Below are 20,787 nucleotides of genomic sequence, written 5' to 3'. Positions count from 1 at the left end.
ATAATAATAATAATAATGAACAAGCATTGAAGATGAACACCGGAACATATATGCAAAAACTGGTTTGGAGAAAATCATCATCAGAAGGAAATGGAAAAAGATGCTGAGGGTGTTCTGTAATGGTGAATGGTGGATAAAGAGTCTTTCACAAATAAATATTGCTGAGGAAATGCTATTCTAGGGTGAGAAAAAAAATAGTGATCACCGACTCTGGGCAGGTGCATGGTCATGCATTCCCTTGTATCAGAAGCCTACCAGGTCAAGAAGATTCCTGAGACCCCGGCTCCATTAAGAGCTGTAGCCCCATGCTTGCCATTCATTCTCCTTCCCTCAGAGCAGACTGGTCCTAGGGTTCCACATACAAACCAATACCATGAGCTTGGAGTTCATGCTTCCTGAGCCCATGGAAGATGCAGTTTCCCTTCCCCCTTTGGGGCTGCTGTGTCCTTTCTCATACATTCTTCACCCTTTCTGCATAGTCACTCCCTGCCCAGACCTTCCCGTCCTTCCAAGTCTGGAGAGCCTCCATTCTCCCACAAGACCCTGTGCCCTCTGTCTCTTCTCTGCCCCGGCATCATCTCTTTATTTATGTTAGTGTGTATGAGCCTGTCTCCCATTACAGTGGTGCTTCTGTTGGTGCCTGCCCCCTCCCAGACTGTGAACTTATGAGTGGCAGAGGTTCGGCCTACTTGATTCTTATACCTCCATCAAAACTTTGTACGTGATAGCAGTTCAGTAAGTGCTTCCTGAATAAAAATCATGGCTTGGCGTCCTGGATCACGTGGGAAGGAGATTCAAATATGACAGACAGCACCCTGTCTCACCTCCCCTTTCAAACAAAGGTGGTCCCTTCCTTCCCCACTGGCATCGATTCTGAGAGGCTCAGAACTCTGTCCTGAGGAAGGATGTCACTCTGGTCCATCATGCTCGTGAGAGCCCATGGTCACTCCCCTTGGCTTGCCACTTGCTACTGTGCTTTTCCCTGGCTCTCCGAAGACAACTAGAGCCATGTTTTATGAGCTGGTTCAGAAGAATAGGAAGAGGTGACAGCGGCCGCTACCAGGCATAAAGGGACGAAGAGCACAGGCCTGGGGGCTGGACCGGGCCTTAGTCAACATTCCAGCTTTTCTATTTATTAACATGTTGGACCACTCTCCCCCAATCCTTTTGTTTCCTCAACTGCAAAATGGCCATACTAATACCGATTTCACAAGACAATTGTGAGGTTTAAACCAGGGGATGTGTGAAGTGTTCAGCCCAGCCGGTTAGCTACTATTCCCATTATTATTTAGTCTGATGCCCTCACTTTATAGATAAAGAAACTTGGAGTCCTAGAGTTTCAGTTTCAGTGAGTTGATCAAGGTCACCTAGCTGGTTACGGGGACAAGAAGCAAGAACCCTGGTCCCCTGCCCAGGGTGAGAGGCGTTCCCTCCCCCACCCCCTAGGCCCACCCTGCACACCGTATGGCACTGACTGACTCCTGGGTGAAAGAGGAAGGCCATGTGGGAGAGGCCTTGTTCACATTCTGTAGGAAGGGGCCGAGGCACCCAACGTGAATTCCGTGAACTTAACCTTGCATTAGGTTAAGTTCGTAGGGGACAGTCGTAGGGGAAAGGAGGTGGAGCAAGTTGTGATCTTATTGTTTTTATTAGTTGTTATTATTATTTTGAGGTGTTTTCAAAGCCAACCAGCAGGACAAATCAGAGGATCCTTCAGGGAGGGCTTGAATAGCGGCTGGGTTTTAGAGAAATGGAGAAGAGGGGGGAGGTTGCTGTGCCCTGGGTGTGGTGACATGGGCAAAGGCTCAGAGACACCTAGAAAGTGCTGACGTCGATGACAGAAGTCACAATAGTGGTCATCTCCAGGTGGGACCTGGATAGCCACTGGGAAGGCATCAAACTCTAAATTTAAGGTCAGTGGAATTCACTTATTTTGTATATGTATATTCTCCTTCTATTTAAAAAATCACCAGTAGTATCAATCCCCAAGAATAATCAGGGTTCATATTTTTATTTTTTACCTTCTGGGATAGAAGACATAAGAGTAACAACTTAGATATCCAATAGGCTATGACCTTGGCTAAGCTAGCTTCAGGGCTTTAGTGCCTTACCTGTGGAAATGGGTTAATAATAGGATAGATTTCCTATGATGCTGTGAAGATTAAGTGATACAACGTATGTAAAATACCCAGCGTCCTCTATAGACTGTATATATGCAGCCCCACATATAACAGCAAACAAGAAAATGTATTTATTAATAGGACAGTCACCTTTTTTGGTTCAATTTTTAAACAGGTGAAGTTGTGACTACTTTTTTTTTAAGTGCTGGCTGGCTCAGTGGGTGACCATAGGTCAAGCGTGGGTCAGCGTCATTCAGAGGCTGCATTCAGAGTGCCTCAGAGCTTGTCAGCAGGCAGGCCCGGATCCGGGTGCTCAGAAAATATTAGCTTATTCTTGGCTCGGTGCCCAGCTGCAACCAAGTGAGCAGAGAGGGCTCAGCATGTCCTGCCCGTGGTTCAGTGCTCGTCCAACACGGCTCTATGTCTCTTGCTCCAAGTGATTCCAATCCCAGCTTTGTGGGAAATCAGGATGAGAGCAGGAGAAAGGGAATCCTGAGACGACTGACTGACAGCATTGATGCTGGAACGTGGAAAACACTGGAAAATCTGGGTTAGTGTCCCAGCCCTGCCTTTTTCTAACTGAAGTCCTTGAACGATACCCATTGTCCACCAGGACTGTAGATTCTTCATCTGTTGATTGGAGATAGCCATCTAGTAATTTGCACAGTGGCGACTTAAACCCAGATAGTCTGGTTCCAGAATCCAAGAGTGTAACCGTTACACTCTGTTGCCACACTTTACCTCGATTTCTTGACTAGTGGAAAATATTTTGTTGTGTTGGGGGAGACATGTGATAAGTGCGAAAACGTGTACAGATGTGTAAAAAAAAAAAAAGGCAGAGGACCAGGTATTAGATGCAATCACACAATGCATTTTGAAAACTCTGAAACATAAGCATATGCTCCATGATCTGAAAAATGTGACTATTTCACTGAGTCCCTACTTTTCCTTAATGATGACATTTCATGCTGTACATGGTGCCAGACACTAGAGACACAGAGCTGTGGACGGAAGAAATTTTGCTTCTGCCCTCACAGGACTGACAATCTAGTGGGGCAGACAGATATTGAATAAACACACAAATAAATATAATTATAAACTGTGACAGCATCAGGAAAGAACAGGATTCTCTGGGGGATCATCCTGCAGGCTCCTAATTTAGAAAGGCAAGATCGAGGAAGGCATCTCCGAGGAAGTGACATTTAAGTGGTGGCCTAAAAGGAGATACGTTGTTTTTGTCATAAGTTGCCTCTTGGGAGCAGAGTTTCGGGACCACGTCACAATGTGATTTGTAGACAAAAGACGATTCCTTCAGTGTTGGGAGCTGGGCAGCCACGCTGGAGTTTCTGAGTCCACTTTGCTTTCCTGGAATAAACCGATGGGCTGCATTATGTTGGTTGGCATTTATATAATATTCACAGTGCTCTTGCCTTAGACCTTGTCCAAAACCCATTTCTACCTGTCAGAATTGGCATGGTTTTTCTTTAGAAACTTAGCAAAGAAAAAGCGGAATTATTGTTCATGAGAAACATATTTGGCTCTAAAATAATTAATGTTTAAGAAGATTAACAGCATAGAATTGCTTCATGAAAAAGGCCTCATATAGGTGCCTCTGCCTTTAGCAGGTGTTCAATCAAGGCCAGAAAGTGCCCCAGAGGGAGCATTCAGCATACCCAGTGGGCGTACATTTGCATAGTCTTCAGGGTTCCAGACCCAGAGGGCACTTATGCCTCTCAAGCTAGAACATGTGGATTCATATTACAAAATATACAGTCATAAAGACACTGTACAAACAACTTCCTCCAGGAAGGCTTCACCGAGCTTCTCTTACTGTTCCAGCCCCTCCCTTCTTCGCTTTGAGTCACTTGTCTTTATTGCTTAAAACTCCATGGTCAGAACCACGTAATGTAGCCCTTATTTATTTTTCTAATTATTTCCTAGTCAGGAAGGTTTCTTTTCTCCCCGAGAAGACTCAAAGGCCTCCAAAACAGGAAACATGGCTTCAGTATAACCCCAGACCAGTCCCTCATTGTACAGATGAACAGTATGAAATGCAGAGAGAGAAGATACCCAAAGGCTGAACATGGTTCATTACAGACCTGTGGCTGGGACTCCAGTCTTCTGACTTCTGCCCACTGCTCTTCCCTCTACACCACACCATCTTCCATGACACTCGATAGTGCTAAATGCACAGTAAGCCCTTAGCAATTACTGAGAGTGAAAGAATTTCTGAGTATTTGACAGAATGAGGAAGAGCTCAGTGCTCCTGACTCACCCTGCAACCTCCGGCAGGCTCAGCTGGGCACTTCCAGGCTGTGGCAGTTTGAAGGGAGAAGCCTCTGAAACTTACAGGCACAAGGTCCTGTTCATATTTGAACGTAGCCAAGAGAACACAGTTCTGTTGCTTCTCCTTCCCTCGGGAGGCAAGAAACAGAACAAATATGAAGGGTAATTGTCTTATCCCTCCAGGAGTTGCAACCAGAAGGCAATTGAACAGGGAGGGAGAAATGCTGGTGCCAGGTCATGATCAAACCCAGTGCTGTTGCTGCAAAGCCAATCCATCTTCGTGGAACCTACCTAGTCTTTCATTAAACAGAATCTCAGTTTCCTCACAAAATCAAAATCAGAACAAGTCACAGCCGTAGCATTAGTTCCAGATTCCTGAGGCAACAGAGCTCACAAAGGCCACCTGAGAGCACTTCCTCATCTTTCGCTATGGTGATTGCTTCTCAGAGATCAAACAAACAAACAAAACATACTCAACATGAGAAAGCAAGTCAGCAGAAGGACCAAGGGCAAACTCAGGTCTCCTCATGCCCCAGTCATAGTTGTTTCCATTGCATCACAAGGACTTTCTCTTAGTGAATGTCCTTGAATTCTCCTCCAGTCATCTTTCCGCCCATTTCAGTTTTCTTGCATCCATGTACAGCTCCAGGATTCTTTTTCTATACCAAAGAAGCTCAGTCATTGGACGGTGGGAACAATCTTTTTTACACTAAGATCAAATCAGGTACACTGACAACAGAAACTCTTGACTGAACAATCATAGGTCATATTCATCATGCTCCTCTAAAATAGTTTGTCTCTGAGAGCCACCCTCACTCGTGTATTCCTCTACTCAACAAATATTTGCCAAATGCTTAAATGTGTCATATTAACCTAAGTGCCAGGGATACAGCAGGGGGAAATAGACATGGTCCTTGGCATCAGGGAGCTTACTTTCTACCATAGGAGCAGACACTGAGCAGGTCATTACTGAAATAAATGAAAGTACAGGCTTCCGTACAAATGAATGACAAAGCAAACTAGTCTAGTCTGGAGGGCAAGGAAAGAATGCTATGAGGGAGTCATACTTAAACTAAACTGAAGGAAAAATAGAAGCCAGTCAGGGTAAAGAGATAGAAAAAGCATTATTGAGAGAAAAAAAATGTGTTTGAAGCTACCAAAGCAAAAAGGAACTCAATGAATTTGAGTAAGTGAAAGAAAACCAAGGTGACTATGAGGGAAAAGCCAGGAAAGAAGTGATATAGATGAAGAGATGGGCAGGGACCAGATCTTGCCAAGACTTATGTGTCATGTGAATGAATTTAGGCATTGTCTGAAGAGCTTGGGAAGCCTTTGAAAGGTATAATCAGAGGGATGATATGATCAGATTTACATATTAAAAGTATTATGTTTGTTGGTACACATATAGGTAAAACAGAATATGTGGAGAGACCCATTAATAAGCAAGCATAGAAGCCAGATAAGAGATGACTGAGGCTTGGTGATTGAGGCCTATATGGACAGTGAGGGGGAGGGAGAGTTTATGAGTTTATGAGGTAAGCAACCATAAAGGTACTTATTTAATAAAACATGGAACAGGGAAGAAGCCAATTTAGATGAAGGAACTAGAAACACAAAAGCAAAAACAGGCAGATAGTCAGGTCTGGGACAGAAGAGATGTCTGAGTGGAAGTTAAAAGCATGGAGATAAGATTCCCACGAGAGGGAGTGTAGGTGGAGTCTAGAACAGACCCCAGAGAAGCTCAGTATTTAGTAGCCAGATAGAAAAGAAGCCTTCCATGATGTCTCAGATGGGACAGAGAGAGAAGATTTCAAGAAAAATGGAATGGCCAACTGTGTCAAATCTCACTGAGAAGTGAAGTAAGTAGAGATGCAGAAGTTTGGATTTGGCATCCCCGAGGTGATTTACAACTTAGTAAGAGCTTTGATGAAAGGGGCTGGGAGAGACGTATTAGAGCGTATTGAGGAGTAATGACATGTATGAAAGGGTGCATTTGTCATGTACGCCCTTTGCGATATCATGTCATCTAGTTAAATCTGATGCTGATTTCCAGCCTCCCTAAAAATATTAATTGACTGTCCAAATTCTACTGTCCATCAGGACTTTACAAATGGCAAAGAATTATCTATATGATGATTTCAATATTCTGGTTGAATCAAGCTTACACCTTATCCTTAAAAAATCTTTAGCTTACTTAAATAGACTTGGGCAAAATTAAGCCACAGTTTTAAAAATCATAAGAACTGCCTGGCCAGACCACGTCCCTGAAGGTGGACATGAATTCTGAATGTCTGTTAGTGACATATTCTGATAGGATCCTGTTAAATAGGACAGGAATTCTGTTGGGGGAGAGAATAATAATAGGGAAAAGGAAGTAGATTCTACATGTTTTAAATAAAAATTTTTATCTGCAGCATAAACCCCCTTCAAATTATTGAGTCTATTGTAATTTGTATTACTTCATTAAATAAACACTTTTATTTGGGGCAGCAGAACCATATTCAAAAGTATTCACACATTATGGGCTGGAAATAGAGAAATAAAGTAACAACATTATGAGTTCCTTATACTGCTTAATTGTAAATGATCTCCCAGCTTATTTCATTTATATGCTGAGAGCTAGTGGTGTGGAATTGGAATAAGCTAAGTGGCTATTGGTTATTGAATAGCATGTGTAATGGGAAATATTAAAGTCTATATTGTGCATTTGTACAGCACTTAGCTTACAAAATGCTTTCATATACATTTGATTCTCCCGACAACAGTGTCAGATTAGCAGGGCAGATGTTATCATCACCAGCTTTCAAATCATAGAAATGAGAGTCAGACAATCAAAAGACTTAGTTAGTGTCAGAACTAAAGCTTTCTGTCTCCAAGCCTAGTGCTATTTTGACAAAACCACACTACCTCCCTGGGTCTCTTGAATAATTATAACTTGAAGTCTCTAAAGCTGACTCAATCCACCATCCTGAGTTTCTAAGTCCACAACACTCCCAGACTATGAGATGAGGAACTTGTTTTCTTCCTTAGTGATGAAAATCTTTTTCCTCTTTCTAATCCCATTTTCAATGGGTTGGAGGAGATGGTAGGAAGGTAAGGATCCTTTATAAAGGAATATTTTCCTCCTCTTTAACTTCATTTGGATATTCATTCTGGTGAGCAGAGATGTTTTGATTAAATGTCTTTTGGACACTTTCTTCCCCAAACTCCTAGATTTCTTTCTTCCTTTAATTATTCCTTTCTTCCATTTTAGCTCCCACAGAAACTCGTTTACTCTCAGCACTTCAGCCTGGCACACTCATTCAGCATTACAAACATATCAGTTATTCACCAAGCTTCACAGAAAATCATTCCCACTCAGCTTTCACCCATCCCCCCCGGTCTGGTTTAGCACCACAGACAGCTCAAGACCATACTAGACACAGCCTTGCTCTTTCAGAACCACGGACAGTACACGTACTTTCCCCTCTTCTGTGAATACATTTGTTGTACTCCATCCCTGGACAGTAGATTAACCAGCTATTATCTCTGAATTATTTGGAAGTAAATTATGTTTAGCAAGGGTTTCCATAACTCCAGTCCATTAGCACCAGGGGCAACTCAGGACTATTCAGTTTCAAAGATGGTTTAGTGACATTTTCCTGGTGCCACGGATACCTGAGGCTCAATCTTTGACTACTGGGCAGTGGCATAAGTACTTCAAATTCTATCTTTTCCCTGGACAACTTGCTCACATGTCCAGTGCCCTGTTTCTCCAATCAGGTGCCTAATGATCAAACATTTCAGGGCAATGGATTGCTCAGATAGGCACATGCCAGTATCACTGCTGATGTAAAATGCTGAAATCTCAGGGACTTTTCTAAGACTTGAATGGTTAGGTGGCCACATCCACCTAAACAGAGATTGAATTCCATGCTCCCATTGTCATAGAGAGTCCAGAAATCATCCCAGCACCAAAGCTAGCTTGGTTTCTCATTCCATGAATTAGAGAGCCTGACCACACTCTCAGCACCATGTGCAACAACACAGTTTCACACAGATGTTTCAATATCTTGGCTACTATTTCTCACCACCAGCTCATCATATTCTCAATCCAGTGCCATGAAAGGTCCAACTACATTCTCAGTCTTAGTGACATCCTGACAACATGCTTGCTATTCCATCAGGCAGGCAAGTGAGGGCAACAGAACCTGGATAAGTTCATTATCATGGCCCTGCTCTTTGGGTACCTCATGTAATAATAGTTTATCCAAGTTTCAGTTACACCCATATCACAACTACTCTCTTTTAACAACACAAATAATCTAGTCATATCCTCTGCACTTCATGATGCTTATGCACTTTCTCTGACTAAAACCATTCCCATTACTAGAACAAAACTCAACAGTTCCTAGAACTTTTCTTCGTGTTATTTCTACGACACCAGTATTTTCTTGTTCTTCTTCCTTTTTGGCTGGAGCATCTCTATAATGTTCAGTGCTTCTCTGCCCCCATAGCCTTCCAGGTTCCAGCCTTAATTTTTCTCCTCTCACTTTGGATAACAAATTTTATCCAAATAAGAGTGGATTTTAGGAAAGCCTTCAGTTGTTACTGAGCAGACAACCTATTTTTCCCCCAGAAACATGGGAAATGGTTAGTTTCTACCCACTTTGGTCTCATAGTTTAAGTACTGGTGCTTGTTTTCCCAAAACTCAGTTCTGCTGCAGATGAAAATCTCTAGCAATGTTCTGTAAATATCTGATACCCATTCAGGATCCTTTGAGTTCATTCACTCATGTATTCCACAAATGTTTGTTGATCATCTAGTATGTGCACTGTTCTCAGTGTTAAGGGTTCGTTAACCAAACATACAGAATCCATATTTTCAGGAAGGAAAAATTCTAGTTTAAGGAGATAGTAAATATATCAAAATGTTAATATTAGTTATAAGTACTATGAGGAGAAGTGAAGGGAGGTAAAGGGATGGAAAGTGGCCACAGGTTGTTGTTTGGGAAAGAATGGTCAGGGGAGGCTTCCCCAACAGGTGATATATGAAGGAGCAATGTGTTTACAAATGGGGAGAAAATGCCAGGCAGAAAGAATAGCAAGTCCAAACACCTTGAGACAAGAGCATGTTTGGTGTGTCCAATAAACAGGTAGGTGGTCTATGGGCCTGGGTTTCAGTGAGCAAGGGAGATAATGATATGAGGTGAGCTCAGAGATGAAGTTTATGGAAACACACTTCAAAGGATCACTCATATTGCTTCCAAAAGTGTAGACCACAAAGATTTGAGAGGATCCTAGCAGTGACACATGTTGAGAAAATATAATAGCGGCCCAAGAAAGACATGACAATGGTTTGGGCTATGGAGGTAGCAGTGGAAGTGGGTAATAGTGTTTGAACTATGGAGATAGCAGTGGTGGTGAGTGATAGTGCTTGGACCATTGCAGTAGTCATGGAGATGAATGATAGTGGTTTGGACTATGGAGGTAGCAGTGGCTGTGATGAGAAATAGACAGCTGTACTTCACATGTAAGGTCATTGGTTTTCTAATCATCCAAATGTGAGATTTGAGAGAGAGGAAGTAAAGTGATACATAATTCCAAAGTATCAAGACTCGGGGTTTGAGTCACTGGTAGGATGAAGTTTCAATTTATTGAAATAAATTTGACAAAGAGAAGAGCACATTTGGAGTAAGGTTATCAATAGTTAGGCTTTATACATCTATCAAAAATCCTTGTGAGGGGCTATGAGTGGATAACTAAATATAACAATTTAGAATGTAGGTGAAAAGCTGGAGATATAAATTTAGGTTTATGTTTCAAATGTGACTCCAGACTTCCCATGATGTCATTGTAACTTCAGTCTTTTCCATAAAGTCTCTCTCTAGGAAGCTGGCCTAAGTTGGCTGAAACCCAGAGCTATATTTAAGCCCCCAAAGGTCTATAGTTTTTTCATTGCTGTATCCCTGGAGTTGGAAACAATGTCTGGCATAAGGGAGGAAGACTTGCAGGAGAAAAACATATAAAGAAGAACCCCTAAGCTTCCATTTTGGAAAAATGGTTATGCAATTTATTGAGATAGGGCACACAGGAAGAGGAAAATTGGGGGTGGAGAGAAGATTGAGAGATCATGGGGGGAAATGACTTTGAGGTGTCTCTGGAGTATTCAAAGGGACATGTCAAAGGCATTGAATTAGTAGGTCCAGAGTTCAGAAGGTCCAGATTTAGGACTCACATACATGAAAATGATAATTTTGGTTGTGTATAAATAAGTGAGAGGAACCATAAGCAGTGTGAGATGCAATCAGAAGATGCAATCCTACATTGATACTTTCACCTGGAAAAAGTATAACTATCTGTTTGCTAGACATCATATCTGCCATACAGAGGCAAAAGCTGCATTAGTGGGGAAAATCCTCCATTGTATTTTAAGAGCATCAGTGAGCTATATAACACAAAGGGGCTGCTCTAAGGCCCCTTGAAAACTTCATCAAATCTGAATGCATTCAGATCAACCTATACCTCTATTAAGTCCAGAGCCCTCCAATGATTCCCTAATCAGTAGGATTCCAGAACTGCTCCAGCCAGTGGGACCCATCCCAGAAACAGAAGAGCACTGGGTATGGAATCAAAAGACTCAGAGACAAGCTTGTTTAGTCCAATAATATCTTTATAACCTATAGTATTCACTGGTTATTAATTGTCTTATACGTAAGAAAATGCTTTCTACTTACTCTTTAGGACTTCTGTGGGGATTAAAAGAGATAATTGTGCCCACTTTTGGTGTTGCTGTAGGCTGATAATTCAAGTAGTTCTTCTCATGAGGTTCAACTATCTTTGTGGGCAACTCAGACTTGCTACATGACTATAGAAACATCTGTTCTAATAACAACAGAAACTGGAAGAAAGAACCCTCTGTCCTGTTAAGATGTTCTAATACCCAATCCCAATGTGTGTGTGTGTGTGTGTGTGTGTGTGTGTGTGTGTGTTAGGATGTCCCCCACTCCACCAAGGTGCAATTCTCCAGACACCAGATGTGTGTTCTATAGTTCAACTAAATTCTGACACTATCTACCTGAAGATAACACCAGATCTCACAGGTTAAGAGCTCAGTTTTATAAGACTGCCCCTTGCTCACATACACAAAACTTTAGATGCCAGTTGCAAACCCAGGTTGTTTCCTATGCTTCTGAACAACTGGCTATAAATCAGAGGTTTCCATGACCTCCTCCTTGAATTTGGTTAATTTGCTAGAACATCTCACAGAACTCAGAGAAACATTTTACTTATAGATTACAGGTTTATTATAAATATAAATATATAAATATAAATACATAAATATTTATTTATTTATTTATATTTTTGTAACTATATTTTTATATAATTGTATATATTAATATATATTATATATTATATATTAATTTTATGTCATTTTATATAATATTTATATTTATATTTATATATAAAACTCAGGGACAGCCAGATGGAGGAGATGCATAGGGCAGCATATAGGAAAATAATGCAGAGTTTTCATGGCCTCTCTGAGGTCATCTCTCTCCCCAAATCTCCATGTGTTCACAAACCCAGAAGCTCTCCAAATTCTGTTCTTTCATGTTCTTATAAAGGCTTTATTATATAGGCATGATTGATTAAACCATTGGCCATTGGTTATTGAACTCAACCTCCCTGGGAGTCAGAGGTGAGGTGGGAAGCTGAAAGCTTCAATCCTTTAATGGTTGGTTCCACTGGCAATCAGCCCCCATCCTTAGGTGAGTTTCAAAAGGCACCTCATTAACATACACAAGACATCAATTAGGAAATTCTAAAGGTTTTAAAAGCTCTGTGCCAGAAATGGGACAACAACCAAATACATATTTCTTATTATAAACCGCATCACACCTGCCCTATCCACTATCATCTCAAGGAGACCCTCATTTGTACCCTTATTTATATCCACCTCCATTTAGCAGCCCTGAGTCTGCTGGCCCGCCTAGACCATAGGTCTTGGCTAAAGACCAACCAGGTATTTCGATCACCAGTGAAATGACAAATGTGAAACACCCATTATCTATTCAATCACCTTTGGTTGACTTTGTTTCTTCTTAGAAACTGCTTATTCACCACAGCTTAGAAATCTGAGTTAAGATGCCTTTATGGCCCATCCAGAAGAGATCCGGTGGGTCCTTTTGTAGCCTAGAAATCCCAGATACAAGGCAAATACCTACAGAAGCTTAACCCTCGGAAACAACCAAATTCCACTCTTGTTCCTGTCCCTTGAGTATGAGCTCCCTGAAATTTCTGGCCAGTGGTTGCCCTAATTCTGATAACAGAAGGGTGGAGGTCCCAAGGACTCAACAAAACCTGTGAGGAGTCAGTTTCTTAGGATGGTCACTCAACAATAACACCCAGCCACTTGATGCCAGGTCACTTCTTGCCTAATACACTCAACACTGGCTTCTGACTTGCCTCCAGAATCCAGGAAGACTTTCCTCTAGACTGTAGAGCTGTCAGAGCAGGTCATCAAATCCTACCCTGATCTTGTAACCCTGACCTTCGCTCCATCTCATGTCCACGGTTGCACTGGCTTCCATTGCCTCTCAAAGATAGAACACCTTCAACAGCTTCAGCTATGAGCTTATAAAATGCAGCTCCTAGATCTCACCTTAGACCTATTGAATGAGAATCTTTGCATGTAGGGTCCAACAATCTGTATCTTAACTCACGTCCCCTGTGACAATGACGCAGCTGGTGCAGCACCATACTGTGCACTGCCCTTTGAAGATCACTGCACTAGAGCAGGTGGCAAAGTGAGATTATCCACAGAGCCAATGGTGACTGCAGAGAACTAAGAGGACGGATGACTCTTGCAGGACTTTCAGATCTAACTTCCCTAGAGTAAGTAGAAAGAATGCCACATATACTGCTCTACCCATCTGTGATGGCAAACATTCTGTTTGCTTCCAGACTAGTGCTAGTGGTGGCAAGCTTCCTGAGAACATCGCAGCCCATAGAAAACCTAGTCATTGGAGTACCTTTCAGGCTTTGTATGGACCGTGGTGGACCAGAGTCCCAAAGATCCTGTCTGGCAGCATTAGAGATCATGTATTAGATCAGGATTTTACCAACTTATGGGACCATAGGACAGTTTTAAAATCATCATGACCTATTAAGTCATCGATAGGCTATCAGGAGATGTGGGTGCACTTAGATGAAAACAAACGGCAAAAAATGGGCCCATGAATCAATCATTTGAAGAAATAAGCAAACTCTTATTCATATGATTTTTTCAAAGAAGAAAAAACTGTTTAGGAAAATTAAATCTTGTGATTTATTAAGAACAGAAAAAAATACAAATATGCTGCCAAGCTTAGAGCATTCAGCTGACAGCACACTCTCAGCTGACAAATGCAGCCATGTGCCAAGGAGCTGGGCTTTCTCCTCTCCCTTGCTGTCACATCTAGGAATGGTTGTCCCTTCTTAGAAGCACCCAGTGCATAACAAAACGACAATAAAACATGCTAATGTCTTCCATACTTTTTAACAAATGCTTTTCAAAGGGGGAAATTTTTACTAGCATTGTTTTTGCCACAGATCACATGAGCCAGTCTTTAATGAATGCAGGAGAGTGCCTACTGCTCAGTGGTGATAGAAACAAGAAGAGAGGGCAGTATGGCTAAATCATGCAGTGGTGATGGTGGCAGTGGTGGTGGTGTTACAAAAGACGAAGGAGTAATGCTTTATAAGCTCATGGAGGGCATAGCTTGATCCTGAGATGCCTGGAGGAGGATGGAATAAACAGTCTCCCAAGAGTTCCACAGGGCAGTAAGGCTCTGGGGAGAGCTCAGTGTGAGTTACTGAGGAAGGAACTGGGTCAGGAGGCTGTTCTAGCAACAACGTGTCAGTTAGGAAAGAACTGGAGGGAGAGGGCCAGTGGGCAGGCTGTTACCTCTCTGTGGTGATATCCACTCTCATAAGAGTATAAATTCTTCCTGAAAAAGAATGAGAAGATGGCATTCCCCTTTGGGTCCCTGGAAACTACCAACTTCCGTCGATTCACTCCAGAGTCCCTGGTGGAGATTGAAAAGCGAATTACTGCCAAGCAGGCAGCAAAGAAAGCCAAAGATAAGCACAGAGAGCAGAAGGACCAAGAAGAGAAGCCTCGGCCCCAGCTAGACTTGAAAGCTTGCAACCAGCTGCCCAAGTTCTATGGTGATCTCCCTGCAGAGCTGGTTGGGGAGCCCCTGGAGGATCTGGACCCCTTCTACAGCACACACCGGGTAAGGGTGACTGGCTTGAAAGGCTGTTCTCAGTTCTGGGGGAGGAAGCCTCTGCCCCACTCAGCCTAGGGAGTTCTCCTGCACCTGGATGATGTGGCTATCAGCTAGACTCAGTTAACGACAAATGTATCCAACTCATCTCTTTGACACTCTTTGCATTTTTGTAATATTTATGGGAGAGGCTAATTAAACTCAAATCCTCAAAAGCAACAATTGCTGTAAATTTTTCAGAGGAAGCTGGCTATTCTCTTGGATGACCACTGGCCTAGGATCTCCTGTTGGGTCTCTTTGCAAGTGGGGAGCAGAGATCCTGAGGTTGTAGGTGGGGGTAGAGTATGGAAGGGGAACAGAAATTAGGATGGTTTAAACCAGTGGTCCTCAAAGTATTATCTCAGAACGCCTGGGGTTCCCAAAACCGTTTCAGTGGGTTCGGGGGTAACACACACACACACACACACACACACACACACTCTCACACACGCAGTATAAGCAAAAGGGTATAAACAGTAACAAAAACTCCTTGGGGCCCTCCATAATTTTTGAGAGTGTTAAAGGGTCCTGAAATCAAAACATTTGAGAACCACTAGTTTAAGTAAGAGCTGCTTCATGACAATTTCCCTGTTTGTATTGTGTCTTAGATGTTCCACGCAGCCAAAAAAAAAAAAAAAATGTGTGCATGTTTGGGAGTTGAGGGACATGAATTAGCCATCTCAAATATGGTCTACAGAGAAAATAAAAAGGCACTGGAATGTCTTTCTCCCTCTTCTCATGGGCCAAGAGCCCTTACCTTCCCAGATGCTCACAGGGAACCAGTGGAGGGTTTCAAAAGCGAGACCTAGAAAATGGAGAGTAGAGGGAGTACCCCAGCACCAGGGATGATCCACTGATCAGAAGAGGAATGTAATGCAGCCAGACCCACCTTCCTGCTGCCAGAATCCTGGCTGTGGGCCTGATGCATCCTACCAGCCCCAGGTCAGCTGCCTGCCCATTGGGCACTATTAATGGGCTCATCCTGATGCACAGCCACCCATAGGGACTGGGGTCTTGCTAGGAAGGTGAGGATATGGCTCTTTATCCCTGATCCCTTCTAACTCTACCCTTCCACTTGGCTCTCCACTGATGGATGCAAGGTTCCCAGAACCCTTCTTGCTCACAAGCCCGAGATGACAACATGCATGCTTAAAAACCTGGTTGTGTGAAGACCATGCTTCTCACTGTAGGTCCTTCTGCTTTGTTTTGTTGTAGACGTTTATGGTGCTGAACAAAGGGAGGACCATTTCTCGGTTTAGTGCAACTCGGGCCCTGTGGTTATTCAGTCCTTTCAACCTGATCAGAAGAACAGCCATCAAAGTGTCTGTCCACTCATATCCTTTGCACTGTTGCTTCTTCCACATGATTCCTTTTAGAATCAGGCTTTGCCCAGTGTCCAGTACCTTCTTCAGAGGTTAGCAATAGAGGTTTTCTCTAATGGAATCCTGAAACAATGAAATCATTAAATTGGAAGGAAAAAGTGTTTGTGGCTTTACTGTGTTCAATAGCAGTCCCAAGACAGAGGAGGTGCTCATGCAAAGCCACAGGTGGGTTTGGGTTCACCTAAACTAGTTGGGACACACCTATGCATGCACGACCCCAAAAATGTCCTCCTTATGAAGGAGCTTTGCTGATGCAAAGCCAGGCACATTTTTGCCATATGAGGCTTGCCCGTCTCACGACATAATAACCAGTCAGAAGGCCCTGAGGGTTCTTTGGGCAGATGAGATCAGCATGGGTTTTTACTCTGTGCCTTAGCCGTGCTGGGAAGTGGCTGTTTATTGGGCAAAAAAACAAGACATGCCAGAGGACAAAGAGGACAGACCACAGTGGGTGGAGCATAGATTGTCTCAGGGGGACCACATTGGTCATGGGGCACGGCCAACATCCCAAGCTACCCCCAAACTGCAAGCAGGTTAAAAAGGTCAGTAGACCAAAAAAATGTCAATAGTCCAAGGTTCATGTCACTGGGGAATATGGTAATGGTTAGAGACAAATCAGTCAAATGTCTGTGTTTTATTAACTGCTTTTAGGTAGCTCCAGAATCTGCCTTCAGTTTTTGGTTTATTTTGTTTTGTTTTTCAAGGCAAGCCAAACTAGGTCAAAAAAGAGACTTTGGCTCGGTTTCCGAGGATCTTCCCTGGTGACTGTCCAAATTGGAAGTTCCTAATGACAAATTCAGCCCTGGCTTCCAGGAGGTTGATTTGCAAGAACAGCCTTGCCTCAGCTGCCTGACAGATGGTAGCCAGCCTCTTCTTGGGAGACTCCAGTAAGAGGAGCTCTCTCCCTGCCCTTCTGGGGCAGCTTGCTGGATTGCTGGACAGCGCTCAGCGAGCGGGTAACTGGCAAGGACTCCTCTCAGTGTGAAACTTTGCTGCTCCGTGTACTTGCATTATATTTTCTTTGCCTTTGTGGCCACGCGGTGAGAGTTATATTTTCTTAATTCAGTCTTGGATTTTCTGATCCTATATAAGGATACGTAATGGTAACAGTAGGCTACCATTTGCTAAATACCTCCTAAGCATCATCACGGTCACAGGTACAGAAATCTTTGAAGAAGGGACTAGCATCCTCATTTTACAGATGATGCAACTATTATTCAAAGGCATTAAATAAATTGTCCAAGGTCACACAGCCAGTTAAGAGGTCCAGCCTGCATCCTGCCTAGAACAGTATCAGCAATAAGTAAGTAGGCAGTTAATGGAGATGAACTGAGGTAATTTATTCGCTCAGTATGTCATCTCTACTTGGGTGTTTTTTTTTTTTTTTAAATACATATCCAATTACATAAAAACTACAAATAAAGAAAAACGTCAAATATACAAACTCCTCTCCATGCATCCTGGTTGAGTTACATCTTAATTAGTTGTAAGAAACAGCTAATTAGAAATAAAATCCCTTTAAAGAGCCAAGTGACCAGTGAATATTCTTTTCATCTTGAGATATGATGAATCATAATTGCTGGATGGAGTCATAGCTGGACAGAAAAGCCGTTGAGAGTCTCCTTCTCGCAAAAGCCTGCATTTATATATTTAAATCTTATGAACTTGGTAGCTCCACTCCCAAAAGATATTCTTCAAGCTATGGAATTCTCCGTGTCTTATTATTAATATCTCACCAAAACTGTAATTCTAATCAAATTTTCTATGCATGTTTCCACAAGTAACATTATACCTAATACATTACTTTTAAAGGTTTATGGAGTTGGAGATACAATTTTAATTTAATCCTTGGGTTAACATTTTCCCCCCATGTGAACACATTTCTTAATTTAATTGCAAGTCAACAGGAAAATATGGTCTAATTAGCAGAATTTCCCTTTTCAAAATAGATGTGTTCCTAAGTAACTGTAAAACAGGGCACATTAAAGACATTTACAGAAAACTAAAATAGCTTTAAATACTTCTGCTCAAACTGAAATGATGAAAGATGAGTCGTTCACTCTCTCTGTAGGTCAAGCTTATCTTTGGGCTTTGTTTTTCTTTAGGAAGTAATTGTTAGGAACTCACACTAGTCCTGAGAAAAACGTCCAATGGGAGAAATTTATCTCTGGGTTTTCTCTACCAACCTTTCTTTCCATCTATTTACCCCTTTCCACTCGCCTTCCTCACTATCTCCTCCTTCCCTTTGTGGTAGTCCCTTGGTGCAACCTCGAAAATTCTTCTCTCTGTTTATACAGACTTGTCTACCACAGCTTGATTCCATCTGGAATTTTCTCCTGGAAATTTCCTCTCTGGAATTTTCTCCTGGATCCAGCATTTTCCTTCCTGTGCCTGCCCCCACCATTCCTAGCCAGAGGTCTGTTTCCTCAGTGTGACTGATCTCAGCTAAGTCAGGAAAACAATCTGACTGAATTAATTCCCATGAAAGCTGGTAACCCTCCCTTTACCTCTAACTTGTTAGGAGTATTTTCTTTATCTTTTGGGAAAAAAAGAGGCATTGGCTGGATGTAATTCCAGAATATATTGTATAGTGAAATGAAGGTGACTGGGAAGCAGGCCATTTTGGAGAAAGGATTCTTGTTTCCTTCCTTCTTGCTCAGGGTTCTGTTATCAAACAATCTGAGGTCACATCTCAGCACCATGGTTGACTGGCTGTATGACCTAGGAAAAGTTATTTAAGCTTTTTCAGCCCATTTTCTTAGTTCCAACATGTAGATAGAATAGCTCCCTATACGTTCAGTTGTATTAGAAATAATGTGGATGAAGTAGCCAGCCCAGGATAGGCACTCAGTAAATGCCAGCACTTGCTATGTGACGAGGCCATAAAGCTGATCCTAGCTAAAAGCTATGAATTTAGTAGTTCAGTGTCAAGGTGATCGTGGATGATGTCAGAGAAACATGGCGACTCTCAGCTTTTCCTTAACGCAGCCCTCTCAGGTGGTTCAGTTTATTTATTACGGTCACCATTTTGGTCAATTGTGTGGGCATGACCCAAACCGAGCTTCCAGAGAGAATTGAGTAAGTAGATTTGCTGTCACTGTCCTTCCTGTGCCTCCTCTTTCTGTCCTCTTCGTCTCTTCCTTCCCTTGGTGGCTTTTTTTCTTGTCTTTTTCCTGCTGGTCTCGTTTGAGTATTGCAGACTTTATGATGGTTAGATACTTCCTTCTTCTGTGGACTTTGGTTCATAAACACACATGTGATTTTCAGCTTTGAAGAACTGCAGATTAGTGGTTCTCAGCCTTGGAATCCCCTGGGGGAGATTTTTAAAATATTAATGCCTGGGTCTCAGTCCCAGAGGGTCTGATTTCATTACTCTGGGGTGGCCTGGGCAGATGAGCCTTGCCACCACCCACTCCCCACATTCACCTGCTAGGTACACACATCAACCAAGTTTAGGGAAGGCTTACTCTGAGAGGCAGGAGCAAAATTGAGATGGAATGAAGAACAAATGGTTCTGGAACATATTCAGAAAATTACCCGTGAATGAAGCTATTTATGTTATCATGGCTCATACACTTCAAAGTGCCCTTAATATTCCTGAGAATATTCTATTTCCCTGGGTTAGCAGATGGAACCTCTGTAGTTTCAGAACATAGTGGGGCCTTTCCAGAAACATCCTGCACCAACAAATCCGAGAGAGGTGCCCCTAGCTCCGTGCAAGACTGACGTACCTTTGGTATAATAATAGGAACTCTGTAGAGCTTTGCCTTTTTCCACCTTTTAAATTTAAAAAAATTATTTTTTCTGATTATAACATTAATGCATGCTACAATAGAAAATACAGTTAACCCTTAAACAATATAGGTTTGGTGTGTGTTCACTTTTTACATGGATTTTTTCAATAAATATAGTATAGTACTGTAAATGTATTTTCTCTTCCTTTTCTTAATAACATTTTCTTTTTGCTAGCTTACTTTACTGTAAGAAGATGATCTCTAATACATATCACATGCAAAATATGTGCTAATTGACTATTGATGTTATCAGTAAGGCTTTCTGTCAACAGTAGGCTATTAGTAGTTAAGTTTCTGGGAGTCAAAACTTATATGTAGATTTTTACTGTGCAGGGGGTCAGTGCCTTTAACTCCTGTGTTGTTCAAGGGTCCAATATATGCTTTATTTCTTTCTTTTAATTTTTAAAAAATCTTTATTTTCGAGAGAGTGGGAGTGGGGGAGGAACAGAGAGAAAGGGAGACACAGAATCCTAAGCAGGCTTCAGGCTCTGAACTGTCAGCACAGAACCTGATGTGGAGCTCGAACTCGTCAACCGTGAGATCATGACCTGAGCCGAAGTCAGACGCTCAACCGACTGAGCCACCCAGGTGCCCCTGTGTTTTATTCTATGAATAGATTAGAGAGAATAATCATGTAGTCATCTTAATTGATGCTGAAAAATCATTTGATAAAGTTTGATATCTGCTTGTGATTAGAAATATCTAGAAAGGAAGGAATATAGGGAATGGCTGTGCTCTGGTGAAAGGTAATGACACTGAAGGAGGTAGAAAATATCACACTTAATTGTGAAACATGGCCAGCTTTCCATTTGAGATCAGAAACAAAAAGAAAAAAAAGAAAGATGTCTGTTTCATCAGTTCTGTTTAACTTTGTAAAGGAGAGCCTAGCCAGCATAGGGAGGCAAGGAAAAGAAAG

General features: G+C 42.1%; 1 protein-coding gene and 1 long non-coding RNA gene across 5 annotated transcripts in view; one reads left to right on the top strand and one right to left on the bottom strand.

Moving 5' to 3' along the window:
* Positions 1–1,975: 1,975 nt before the first annotated feature.
* Positions 1,976–19,384, bottom strand: LOC125174927 (uncharacterized). Of its 2 annotated transcripts, XR_007155604.1 has the most exons (3): positions 14,335–19,384; positions 4,396–5,065; positions 1,976–3,485 (listed from the first exon to the last, which is right to left on the bottom strand). It is a non-coding gene; the product is annotated as an uncharacterized LOC125174927 (long non-coding RNA). The 2 variants fall into 2 exon arrangements; XR_007155603.1 differs by having other exon boundaries at positions 1,976–5,065.
* The window catches only part of SCN10A (sodium voltage-gated channel alpha subunit 10), a 92,514-nt gene continuing 86,122 nt past the window's right edge, over positions 14,396–20,787 (top strand). For all 3 annotated transcript variants that reach the window (XM_047875008.1, XM_047875007.1, XM_047875005.1), the window contains exons 1-3: positions 14,396–14,665; positions 15,911–16,038; positions 19,075–19,155. In XM_047875008.1, the coding sequence (XP_047730964.1) occupies positions 14,396–14,665; positions 15,911–16,038; positions 19,075–19,155 (479 nt within the window). The remainder of the gene's footprint in view (positions 14,666–15,910; positions 16,039–19,074; positions 19,156–20,787) is intronic.

The sequence above is a fragment of the Prionailurus viverrinus genome, chromosome C2 (assembly GCF_022837055.1).
Source record: "Prionailurus viverrinus isolate Anna chromosome C2, UM_Priviv_1.0, whole genome shotgun sequence".
Classification (NCBI taxonomy): Eukaryota; Metazoa; Chordata; class Mammalia; order Carnivora; family Felidae; genus Prionailurus; species Prionailurus viverrinus.
This window is presented reverse-complemented; position numbering and strand designations above follow the sequence as displayed.